This window comes from Alligator mississippiensis, chromosome 1, assembly GCF_030867095.1.
Source record: "Alligator mississippiensis isolate rAllMis1 chromosome 1, rAllMis1, whole genome shotgun sequence".
In the NCBI taxonomy this organism is placed as follows: Eukaryota; Metazoa; Chordata; order Crocodylia; family Alligatoridae; genus Alligator; species Alligator mississippiensis.
In genome coordinates this window covers 19,494,736-19,508,049 of record NC_081824.1, presented here as the reverse complement: position 1 = coordinate 19,508,049, position 13,314 = coordinate 19,494,736, and the positions used below count along the sequence as shown (strand labels likewise).

General features: G+C 40.2%; 1 protein-coding gene across 3 annotated transcripts in view; it reads right to left on the bottom strand.

The window, feature by feature from the left end:
* Positions 1–13,314, bottom strand: part of LDAH (lipid droplet associated hydrolase) — a 212,529-nt gene that overhangs the window by 46,975 nt on the left and 152,240 nt on the right. For all 3 annotated transcript variants that reach the window (XM_059729282.1, XM_019481514.2, XM_019481521.2), the window contains exon 5: positions 8,778–9,018. In XM_059729282.1, coding sequence (XP_059585265.1) covers positions 8,778–9,018 — 241 coding nt within the window. The remainder of the gene's footprint in view (positions 1–8,777; positions 9,019–13,314) is intronic.

Sequence of the window (13,314 nt, the reverse complement as noted above, 5' to 3'; positions counted from 1 at the left end):
TGTTAGAAAGTTTGAAATGGCACACTTTATATAAAAGGCATGATCAAAAGCATGCTGTAATCAATGGGAGTCTTTCTTTTCAATGAGCTTTGGATCAGGCCCAAAATGAAAAAAAATCCCACTACGCAAATGACTGTAACCGACACTAACACAAAGCAAGCACAGCTGCTAGCATTTAACTGACAGATACTTATTTTCAACATCTCTTCCGCACTACTGATTATCCTCCTCCTACTCCCAACCCTGTTAACAGTATTTGCAAGTTTGTCAAACTCACCCACTCCGTAGGGACAAAACGCCACCAGAGATGAATAAACAGACCTGCAAGCAAACTTCAAATTGTTCTTTGTACTTCCTGGAAATTATCAACAGTTCCATTATCAAAACATTCAAGCCTTATGAGTAATATTTCTAACGGGAAGAAAATGACGGGTTTTTTTTTTTTTGCAAACCCCCCCCCCCCAAAAAAAAAAACAAAAGAGAGAAAGAAAGAAAGAAAGAAGAACGAAAGAAAATTATGGAACATAAGCTGAACGGGAACTTTCCATATTATTATTGTTATTATTTGCGCAGGACTTGCAAAGGAAAATAAAATCTTTTACACATAATAAAATTCCCTTGTAAAATTTTTTCTTTCTTTTTTCTTTTATTTGGGGAATAGGACTGTAAATATATAAATAGGACTGTAAATATATAAAAGATATTTGCCTTCCTCCAATAAATTAATATGAGCATCCTACTCTTAAATAGGGAAAACTTTAGTTCACTCACAGAGAGAAGAAGGCAGATGTGGGGTTTTTCCATCAGCTTATGTGCTGTCTTGGGAAGGTGAGTTGTCCGACAACATTAAGCAAACATTTTAGTCAGGCATCACACAGGAAAATAAACAGTAGCAGAGGAAACATGAAAATATTAAAGGTTGTTATTCTTTGGCCCCTTTTCCTGGAAGGCAGGTGATAAAATATTACTGTGTTTCCACAGGTAAGGAAACACTCTCTTAAACACTTTGCAAAAATACATATTATGATCATCATTTAAAATGTCAAATAATAATGGGGCTCCACTGGGGCAGCACACTGGATCCTTCAGAAGCAAGATGACTGAAGGGTTTGAGTTCTGGGTCAGACTGGTGGCTAATCAAGAGCAGTCTCCTGGCTCTTCACACATCCAGTAGCAGCATATTCAGAGAAACATGCAAGACACCTTGCAGACATATGGCAATGAATAACTTACCCCTAGAGGAAAGATTTTTTTCTCCTGCATATGAGCGCACAAGGATTGTAGGGAGGAATGGAGGAAGGACGAAGACTTCCTTGCCACCTGTGCCACATGGTCCAGATTGTACAGATGCAGCATTTTAATCAGGCAGGTCAGATGCTGCTCTGCAGGACAGCACTTGTAACTATACCCCATTTGGATAACACAGAGGCTGCTCCGGCGTGCTGCAATTACAGCGCATTGGAGCAGACTCAATTAATTAAGTCTGTTGGAGTGTGGTAATTACCATGCTCCAGCAGCCTCCAGCGTCATGTGTATCAGCATCCACATGCTTCCAAATACAGCAGGAGCACTTTAGCTAAAGCTCTTTTGACAAACTTTAGATAAAGCACCCCAGCTGCCATTTTGAAGTGTGGGGACACTGATACACAAGATGGTCCAGGCACTTTAATTAGCTCTCAGAGCCACTCAAATTAAGTGCTCCCCAACCCCCCGTCTTCCCCCACTCCCGGAGCACGTGTATAAACACCCAGTGTTTCTGGCTATCCAGGCAAAGGCACATTTGGAAGGGTTTTGGGAAGGTAGACTATTATCTATTATAACAGTCAAACCTGGTATTCAAAATGAGTGGCACGATCAGAAGGAATAAGGCAAATCATGTTCCTCTTCTGGGGCTTTGAGTTGAACAAGTCTAGAAAATCAGTGTGGAAATTCACAAGTCTAGATATACAAATCTGCTCAGCTTCTTTCCTACTTTACTCTCCTACCTCTCCACAAAATTACTCATGCTGATGGATGCCTCAGTGTAATGAGACCCTTTGCAATATGAATTTCAAGGTCAAGGTTCAAAATGCATTAGAAGTTTCTTAGTCTCCCCTGCTTAGGGTCAATGATCCAAAAGTAGCTCAAGGCCAACAAATGTCCAAGGCTAATGTGTTAGATACATATAGTTCACTGCTCTGGGACTCAGGAGATCTGGGGCTTATTTCCAGTTTTGCCACTGACCGCCTGTGTGACCACAGGCAACTCACCCTATATCACTGTCCTTTTTACCCCCCTTCCTACTCTCTGCCTTGTCCTTTTGGATTATAAACTCCTTGTGGCAGGAAGTGGTTCTTGCTGTGTGTTTCTACAGTGCTTAGCACAATGGGAATTTATCTTGGTTGGAACATCTAATCAGTACTGTAATATAAATAGTAATAGTGATGATCACTAGTACATAGGAAAACAATCCTCTAAGTCACATTTGTCAAACTCATTTGGATAACCCCCAGGCCAGATCTGGCTGGCATGGAATCTCATTGGCAGAAACTGTACCCACTTGCCCCAACATGGCCAAAATACACCTAACAGGGCTCTGTGCCCCTCCAACAGCCCTGCAGGCCATATCTTTGACACTCTAAGTCAGTCAGATCAATCTTTCCAGAGCGTGGGCTGAATGAGTGGGGTACAGACAATCCGTGGGCTGGATTCAGTGTATATGGCCAGGTCCACTGATTGGATACGGCATGTGGACTTACCCCATGTGCCAGGTCAAGGCTGTGAACTGACCCCTAATGTCAGGTCTGGGGCCGTGTACCAGGTTCAGGGCCATGCACCATCCTGATCTAGCACATAGGGTCATGTCATCTGACCCATGGAACACAAAATTAGCATTAAGGGAGCAGTGGCAACATTAATTGCTACATGGCTCCCAGGGCTGTGCCAATTAACACTACTGCTGCTCCCCCCACCACCAAATTTCCAGATTTGTGGAGAGTCCCACAGGCAGATGACTCAGCTTAACGGACAGGATTCAGCCGATGGGCCATACTTTGAGCACTGTAACTCTAAGTGAAAGTGAAGGTCATTATAATGGGCAAAGCCTTCTTAACCTAGAAGGCCAAAGTAGAGGACTTCTGTTTCCAGACTATTCGTGCATGTCTGTATGGATGTGCAGAGTTGCCTGAGCTAGTTCCAGTCCTGGAAGCACCATAACAACGCAAACATGGTGCTGCATTGAGGTTAAATTAACTTGCTGAGAACGTCATGGTAAAACTCAAAGTGAGGACTTGCCTTATACTGCTATTCAGAGAAACATGCAAGACCCCTGTATTGCTTCCAAAACCTGAGCAAGCTGAAGGAGATGAGGTAGCTCTATGTGGTACTGCACTGCACTGTGTAGACTTACTTTTAGGAGTAGACAAATTCACTTCAATAAAACAGTGGCCATTTAAAAAAATGTCTGGCTTGGAAAATAAACACAGGGGGCACCTGTACAAGTGCCCAATGCCTGCTCCAACTAATCAGAATGTGTTGGAGCAGATTCGATTAATCTAATTAGAATGCTCCAGCAGCCTCAGCATCATGTGTATTCATCATCTCTGCATTGAACGAGCTTTAGTTAAATCACCTCAGTAGCCATTATGAAGCACGGGACACTGAATACATGAGACACTGTGTGTGTTTTATTTAAAGTGGCTCCCAACAGCTACTCTAAGTAACCCCCGCCCCTATAGACGCCCTGAGCGACCAGGACAAATATTTCAATCTAGAAAAGGAAAGCTCTGTCAATGATGCTCTGTAAATGTTTTCATATCAAAGCAAGGTGGAAGTTCAAAATAAGCTAACTTGGGTTTCTACTTTTAGGTACCTATTTTCTTAAACCTGCAAGAATCCATTTTTGTTTGACAAATATTATTTAGAGACAGAAAGGCAAAGGATTCACATTTCATCACTTAAAGTGATGGGCATGGGGAGCTGTTCAAGAGTTTTTAAAATCATCTTGTGAAGCTAACAACTAAATCTGCATGTCTACAGTATTATAATCCCAAAGCACTGCAACACTACGACAAAGAACATTCCCATTTCACGTGTGAAGGAACTGAAGCAGAGAAGGGAAGGGACCTGTCCAAATAAGACTCGAGACCAGTGGCAGGACTGCAGCTAGAACCCAGAAACTTTCACTAGTCCACTCAACCATTCTCGATCATCTTTTATGTGTGAATCATAATACTATTTTCTGTTGACAGCAAGAAAATGAATCATCTGCAAATAAATGAGCATGCTGGAGTCTCTCTGCTTTTGAAGAGACAGAAGGATCACAAATGAATCCCAGGATTGGTGCATCCTGCCAGCTCTGGGAAAATCAAAATCCAGGATCTGCAGAGACTTCAGAGGTAAAACATCATTTTCAAAAGTGATTGAGACCCCAAGGGAACCTTAGTCCTACTGACTTTAAGTAAGACTAAGGCTTAGATATTTTTTACCCTCTGTCTAAAGCAAATGAAGTTCAAACCTGGGACCCAGCAAGCCTCAAACTTTGGGGAAATTTGATTGAGATCTAAATTTTGTGGCTCAGGTATATTTTTAAAGTATTTTCAAACCTTGCACAGACGTGAAGGATCTGAAGTGAAAGAAACTGCTGCATCTAGCTCTCATTTTATGCTTTTTTAAAACAATTTCACATGCTGTTTTTTAAGTTATGATTTTTCCTTTGTTTCCACCCTTCCCAAACCCAATAAAGCAAATCAGCCCTCCATGAGTTCAGCTACTACCCTGGCCTATAAACAGGTTAAACAAACAGGGAGGTTTCTCAAGAGAAGTCACAGGTTCAAGATCACAAAGAATGAGCAAGTATGGGCTGGCTGGAGGTTATTCTTGCTAATGGGCAGGCTGGAGGTTATTCTTGCTATTGTGCTTATCTGTATCTTCACTGTCATCCAGACGTTAACCTCTGACCTACAAGCCTGCCTCTCTAACCAGCCTTGCAGTGTTTATCCATTATGTAATGTCTGTGCTTTTGTGGAAATTTTACAGAAACAAATGGAGGAAGTTTGCCAGCCGAACTAGTGGACAATAAATCCTGTTCTATGTAGATAGTGTGGTTTACTCTCCCCGTAAGCCTGCTACTTGCATTTGTCACTGAAGCAATATTTTCAGATTTGAGCAGGATAAGTGCCAAAATATTCCAGTATTGAACAACAATGCAAGTTTTATAGACTATTCATTATTTTTATTAAATATGAGAATATGAAATATTCAGATTGTCTTTGCTAACTTGAAATAAACCTAATGATTGTCTGTTTCAGAGACTGGCAAGGCCAAACACTCCTGTATTCGGTCCTAGAATGCTTTTTGGTCTCTTCACCCAGGGCAGTTTTAGAATTATATGTATCCTACAATTAGTCTGTCATTTATGTTTTTTCTTTAAGCATTTGTCCTAAAACGTCTTTGCTAGAGACTTAATGCAAACAAACAAAATGGCTATGCGTGGCGGCAAGACGCCCCCACAGGCTCCCGAAGTGGAGGGGCAGTCGCCGCAGGCCACAAGCTGCACAAGTGGGTGGGGAACAGCGGAGCCAATTGCAGCAGCTAAAGCAGCCGCCGCGGGAAGATTTAACAACCCCACTGGAACCCAGCCGGAGGGTGGAGAAGAAGCACGCCAGCGTGGAGCACACCCGGTGTGGTGAGGCTACTGTGGCGGGCAGGAGTGCTGCAGCCGGCTCAGTGCTGGCATCCAGAGCCAGGGGAAGCTGAGCCCCTGTAGAAGGCTGGGAGGGAGGAGGCAGTTCCACCACCTCTCAACCCCCGCCTTTCCAGCGGTCTACTGGATAAAGAGATTTGGAAGGCGTCCCGCCCAGAGGCAGCAAGGAGGATGCCAGCTGACGGAAGCCTAGCCTGTCAGCATCCAAGGCAGAGACACTAGCTGTCATGACAACCAGGCTAGCTCACCAGAACCCACACCGACGCCAGTCCCCCTCATGAAAGGGGTCGACGGGGCACGGCCAATCTACATAGGTGGCACCTATTAGGTTGGTGAGTGGACAGGGAGTACAGGAGGCAGAGCCGCACAGAACATCGCGTCAAGACCGTGAGTACTACCGTCCCTGGGGTCCCCCAGGAAGAAGATCTCCACTGAACCCCTTCCTTTCATTCAGTAACACCAAGTCATGGCAGGTGAGTTGAGGGGGGAGGGGGGCACATCAGATTGATAGTACGGCTCCCGACATAAACCCCACCTTTGGCACAGCCACACTATGTCACACTGTACTTGCACCTAACAGGGATTTTCTGTTCATTTTGGCTACCTAGTTACCTATTGATCTATGTGACCCCTCTCCCGATGCAGGCTCTTAGCAATTTGGGATTAGGACTCTTGGTACTTACCTGTACAGTGCCTAACACAATGGGGCCTTGCTCCTTGATTGGGCTTCCTAGATATCAACATCAGTTACATTTGGACAAACAAAACACTATTTGGAATCACATGTAGAAAAACATATATATTGGATGGAAATTGGGACAGATGATAAAGGAACATTATCCTCCCCTTTCAACATATTCATCCTCATAGTTGACTGTCCTAACCAGTGATTTGATTCAATTCCCTCTGAATGGCATTCTCCTCTTGATTTCAGTGCAAGCAGCATCAGGCCTTAAGGTCTTGTTATAATTAAGTTTTCAAATCTCATTTCCTTTCACAGGAGAGAAAACATATTGTTGTGACTAAGCTTTGGATGTGGTAATGAATCCCTGGCAGGTTGGTTTGTTTTAACGGATGCATTACTTTTAAGGAAACTTTTACTGTCTTTCTGCCCTTAATCATAGCTTTTATTACAATTACAGCAATGCAACAGATGTATGTGCCAAAGGTAACACGTGTATTTTTAATGACTTGACAAACAAACTTCCTGGAGAGGAGAAACATCCATTTGCTGAATGTTTCTGAACCATATCTAATAGCTTATTAAAGGACAAGAAGTCAATCAGAACAGTATTTACTACCACCATTTCATATGCTATGCTAACTCACAAATGAGTGGCTATACAAAACAGGAATTTGACCAGGCTGATTGCTGAACTAGATAACAACAAATCTGTGTTAAATCCAGACACATATTGTGATGTTTTTTCTACTTCTTAAACAGTTTATAAATAAATAAAAAGGTCTATGGGCTTCTTTCTGCAAACTCTTTCTTCCACAAATAGCATTAACTTATACATGTATTTTCTTTGAAGTCAATGAGTCATATCATCCCATCACTTTCCAAAGAGAATTTCTCAAGAAATCAATGGGGAATGCTGAGCAACACTGAATGACACTATTTAGCCCCACAGAACTGGCTGCAAGACACAGAGGTCAGACCCTAATTTACTGTAACATTAATGTGACCACACCAGATGAAAATTAGGCCCTAAAGCCAAAAACACTCGCTTTCTGGGCTGCTTATACTGTTGTGGCAGAAAGTTTTAGAAAAAAATATGGCAAATAGTGCATTATTTTAGTTTACACTATGCTATTATACAGCTGTTCACTCGCTGCAACTGAAGCCAGGGTACTGAAAGGAAGAATGTGAGAGACTACTGTGCCAGGTGATCATGTACATTTACTTCCCCAGTAAGGCAATCTTAAGTGGATATAGATTTCTATAACATATAATATATCACTTACCCTACAGAGGAATTTTTAAGTTAGTAACTAGAAGCCTAATTCTGAGAGGTGCAGAGTATTCCCATTGGTCTAAAATGTAATTTATTTATAACAGTCATTCTAGTTTGCTTTGGAGTGACTGCTACCATAATTTGTTCTTTACCAAGGCAATCATTTTCTTTTTACTGTGACACTGTCCAATTCAGATGATAATACCTGTCCCCTTCACAGGTATTATCTTCACCTTCACAGAGTCTCAGTAGTGCCAATAGGAGTTGTTACAAATATATAGATTTGCCCTGGCAGAATTGTTTGTGTGTTTTTATTCTTCTTATTTATTGTAGCATCTAAATGATTTGCTTTGATTTTCATTTTGGTACCTCAGTAGAAATGGCTGAATGATTTCTTATCCGAAAGCTGCTTTATCCCTAAAATAAAAGACACTCATATATGCTGTATAATATACCCCAGCATTTGAAGAATATCATTTTTCTGCTTTGCTCTGGAGAACAGAATTCCATATACGCATAAAGTTACTCATGCACACTTGCAAGAGGAGGGCCCTTTTCTAGGTTTAATAACACTCTCATATGAATGTTAAATTAAATACAGCCAGAAAGAAAATTAAGTATAAACAAGGGTGAAATTAATTAGTCCGTTTGCACTATTAAATCTGAATAAAATGCATTTGTTTGAACCAGGTCATGTGTTGTTAATAGTAAAGGTAATGGTTTTCTTTTCTGATGTGTTTTGCAGAAATATACATTTCCAAACTTTCTTCTTTTAAAAAACATTTGTTTTGGAGACATACAACCAAGTTCAGAATTCCCTGATTCTGAGTGTCCCTAAAATTCCAAGTATTGTGGATCATTTCATGGACCTATTCAAAGTACTGGTTTATGACCTATTTCAAATTCCCCTGCATCCTTTGTAAAAATGTTAACTTGAGATGAGAAAAAGACTTTGGGACACAGACAAATCCAACCTGCCTTTAAAAAATTCTTGGATATTTGTTCATGTTTTAGGATGAAGCTCATTTTTAATGAATCACACCCTTTGCAATGTCTAATTCGCCCATTTAGCAAAGCAGTGTGATGGAAAATAGAGATAGTTAAAAAGAAGAAAGCAAGTGAAAAAATCTGCTCACCAATGCAGTCCACGCTGAAGAGACTTATGGAGGTAGCTATTGAAGCTTCATCAGGACACTTAAGCCCTCGCAGTGCAAACCGCACTATGGAAGTTTTAGCTCTTTCTGGCAGAAACGATAGCAGGTAGACTGGCATGTACAGAATGTACCGCAGCTTGCACAGCAGAGGTGTCATGAACTTGCCTTTGGGGGACTGAGCCATGCGCTCTATTGTCGGAAACAGCAGTACAGCGCGAAGAACCTGTTGGGCCACAAGAAGAAGAAGGTCAGGGAAGTCCTCCAGCACAATATCAAATTTAGGAAAAGACAAAATTTTCAAGGGTCCCTTTCTAAATTGAAGTTGGATATACTAGTAACTCAATGCACTGTTATGTTGTAGGAGATGCTCAATGGCCTGATTCTGAAAGATGAGAACAGACTTCTATTCAGACTGATTTCAGTGGGAATCAGAGATATTCATCAATGTACCAGGCTGGGCGCCAGGTGCAATTTAGAAAGAAGTGAGTGATGCTGCAATCATTTGTTACATAAAGATGGTGATACCACAAGAGGGCACTGCACAGAAATTGTCATTTTTGTTTCAGTGCAAAGTGTTTTTATTTTAATGATCTGATTAGGCCACCTGTTTCATACAGGAGAAAATTAATTTAAAATCATAATCACCGCATAATCTCTTTTTCAGTCTGATAGTTTGACCATATTAAGGTAGATCTTTACATGGTAGAGCTATAAACATAACTAATATATTTATTGTGAGGAGAGGCAGTTAGCTGAATTAGTTTGAAGTCTGGCAGAAGGCAAGGCAGGGTAGTACCTTAAAGACTAACTTGTTGAGAAAGGCATAAGCTTTTGTAGGCTACAGCCTACTTCTTCATTACTGAGTTGAGTATAATGTTCCATAGTACAGGCTATAATTTTGTACTATGTGCATTTTGAAGCTTCACAGCGATTTGAACTCATAAAGGATAGAATATGCTCTGATCATAGACTTAACCTCCCCCCCCCCCCAAAAAAAACCAAACAAACCCCAAAACAAAACCCCAAACAAACAAACCTAATCCTTAGCTGGAAACATATAATTACAAAAAAATCTATTTTTTAATTCCAGCCCATTGGTGAAAGTGTATCAACAGTTTCAGAGCATTCCTGCCATTTTTTTCAGAAACGTGGAATACTGTATGCATTCATATAGGAAACACCTGAAAAGCTATACAACTACTATGCTTAACAGAAGTATCAAGATGACACAATAAGCAAAGGATATGGATGTTATAATGAGACCACTGGGGGCCTTGCTATATGTCATACAATACTCAGAGTAAATGTAGATGAGGAAAGCCATTACTTCTGCCCAGTTACAAGACCACCCAGATGCCTTTCAACTGTTCCATTTATCGTAGGAGTTAGTAAAAAAATCTAGTATTTAACATGAAAGAGTTTCTAGTAGGCTTTGATCTGCAAAAGGTAGATCCCACTGCCTGAGTGTAGCCCCACTGAATTCAGGGAATGGAAACCCAGCCCAGGCCATGAAGAGCACTTTGCAAGATCAGGGCATTTTAATGTAAGACATAAAAGGAATGTGGAGAACGCCAACGCCGTGCCATAATACATTTTCTATAGCAATTTCAAGATAGGACTTTAAAAGATTTATTCATGTTGAAGACAGGATTCCCTAAACTTTCCAGCTCACACTACCTTATTTGCAAATTAAAAAAAAAGAAACAAACCAAAACCAAACCAAATAAAAAAAAATAAAAAACAATAAAAAAAACCTCTCAGGGAAATCAATCATAGGTCTCTTTTATTCAAGACAACCAACAGCTGAGGTATAAGAATGCAAGGCTTGGATTAAATTACAAGGTAGTTTTGTGATATTTCAACTAGGAGTTGAGCTCAAGCTCTTGTGATCTAAAGCAGATTTGACCCGTGGTCCCAGGGACACATTAATCCTTTGACATTACAGTTTATGGATACATAATTAGCTGTTTCAACCACTGCACCAACCACTGGGAGAAGCTGCTAAAGCTTAGACACAAGTGAAGGAAAAAACCTAGGAAGTAATTATCATGACTCTCAGTCCCTTGAATATGCCAATCCTGACACTATTTCTTAGAAATAATCTTATTATTGTAAATGTATATGGTAGATATAAGAAGGAACTAAAGGTTTCTCCCTTTTTGCACACAATACAAGGACACCTTCAAAGTATATACATTTCAACCACTTAAAAAAGGTCCTTACTTTCTGCTAGCATCCACAGCTTGGGTTTTAAAGCATGCATTTGCCAGAACTGTTTAAAGATTAAATTCATATTTAATGTACCTGCAATACCACCACTGTTAAAAGAGGCAAAAACTATAAACACTCATATAAAATGTAATATTTTAGATCCACAAAATTTTCATAAAAGCAGCATCCCACTTATGCAAAAAATGTATTGGAATATACATTTATCTTTTAATTCTATACTTCCAGGCTATAAATATTTAATACACTCTATTAATACTTGCCTGTATCAGGCCAACAACATATTTCATAATATATACAGAATCATCCCTTTACATTATCATTTGTTGATACCAAATATATTCATATTCCATGCTATTAAAATAATGGCTTAAGCTTGCAGAACTACTGGTAACTCATTAATGTCAGCCAGGGAGTTTGAAGATGCAAAGTGTTACATTAATACCACAAAGTAAGGAAATCATTCTTATGTTTTATTTGGTAAATAGATTTCTTATGGTACCAATCAGCAAAAAGACTGAAAATAGGCACAATCTACCAAAACAATCATAGTAAATAAAGGGGTTAGAGCAGGGACAAACATTCAGAATGCTTTATTGTATTTTAGACTGTACCAGTGTCTCTCTTTCTTTGGTCCAATTATGTGTTTCTCTGCCTTTGTGTAGACACCTTTAAAATGGTGTAGATGATGATGCTTGTACTTGCATTTCAGGTTAGTTATTTTATATGTCAAACATTTTCTCGCTGGTTTGTCAACCAACTTGTTGTGTGTGTTCACCAACAATTATTGACTTCAACAGCTAATGCTTGAAGACTTGGCTGACTCAAAGGGCCGGTAACAGAATGCAGATCCTTTCACCTCTTGGTGCCCAAAATAAACCTGCTTAATACGTGCACATTTTTTGCTTTCTGTCAACTCTTGCTGAATAAATATAAAATGATCCCAGTCCAGCTCTTAGTTGAGTGGTGTGTGCGACTTCTCAGTAGCCAGATACTACTGTGCAGTAGCATCACGTGGCAAAAACTGTGCTGAGATGCTACTGCACACTAGTATTAGGCTACTGCACAGTAGCATCACTTAAAAGGCGTTCGGCCGGTGCTACTATGCAGTAACTCCACTGACTGCACATTTTATTTAGTACTTGATTATACAAGTAATAAATAAATGTGCAATAACCACTGCGCAGTAGCATCTCCTGTAGACACCCCCCCCAATTGCAACAATTACCATTCTCAAAGGCATCAGGAGCCAAGTCCAAGGCACAGACTCTGTTTGCATTTCAGCCTGTGTTCCTCCAAAAGAAAAGGACATCAAAAGGGTAGTGTAGGAAGGCTTCCACAGTTGCCCACACTGCTTGTGGAATCTGATGTCCAATGCTAGCAATCCATTACCTTTCAAAGACCTACAATCATTGCTCTCAGATATGTGGAACATTTTTGGAAGACAGTAAAGAGAGAATACATATTTAAAGACAATAGTGAATCATCAGGGCAGAGAACATTAGAATCTCCTGACAACCAGCAAAATTAATTTCAGATTTTTGGTTAAGCAGGACAAATTCACTAATTCACATGATGTGATTTGCTTCATGTGATCATTCAGTCTCAAATGCTTTTCTTATTTTTGACTGCTGGCCTACATTACTTAAAAGAAATCCTGCTTGCCACCTAGATATATGCAGAACGCGACTCCCTATTCATATATTTTGGTTCTCTATCAAGATTCCCAATCTATCTGGAACAGGGAGCAGCACAACCAGCTTTCAAGATTAGTATGAGGCCAATTTCAAAACCAAGCAGAGCTAGCTGGAATCTTCTTGTCAAAGCTGAAAAGTTTTACAGAGATATTCCAGTTCAAGCACAGTTTTCATCAAGGTTTTTGGATTGAGAGATAGAGATAAACAGATACAGAACAGGCTGACTCTTGCTCTGTCTTCACTGTTAAAATAACTACAGTTTTTGGCTGTGTGTGTGTGTGTGTGTGACCTATCCAAAGGTAAAAACAGCAAGAATAAGGAATTTTAGTTTAATCTCATGATAAAGCAGGTGAGATCAAATGCAAGGGAAAATAAGGTGATTTTGCCATACTGACACTGATGTAAAATGAAATGTGCTGTCTTCACTGTATTTTTACTTCAGGATAGCTGCACTTTTAAGTTAACTATCTGTTTTTAGCAGTAATACAAGGCCTCACTGACCTGCTCTGGTGGTTAGGACACTGGACTATGATACTCAGGCCCCTGGCACACATTCATTTAATGGCACAATGTGATATGATCCCCAGTGCCAA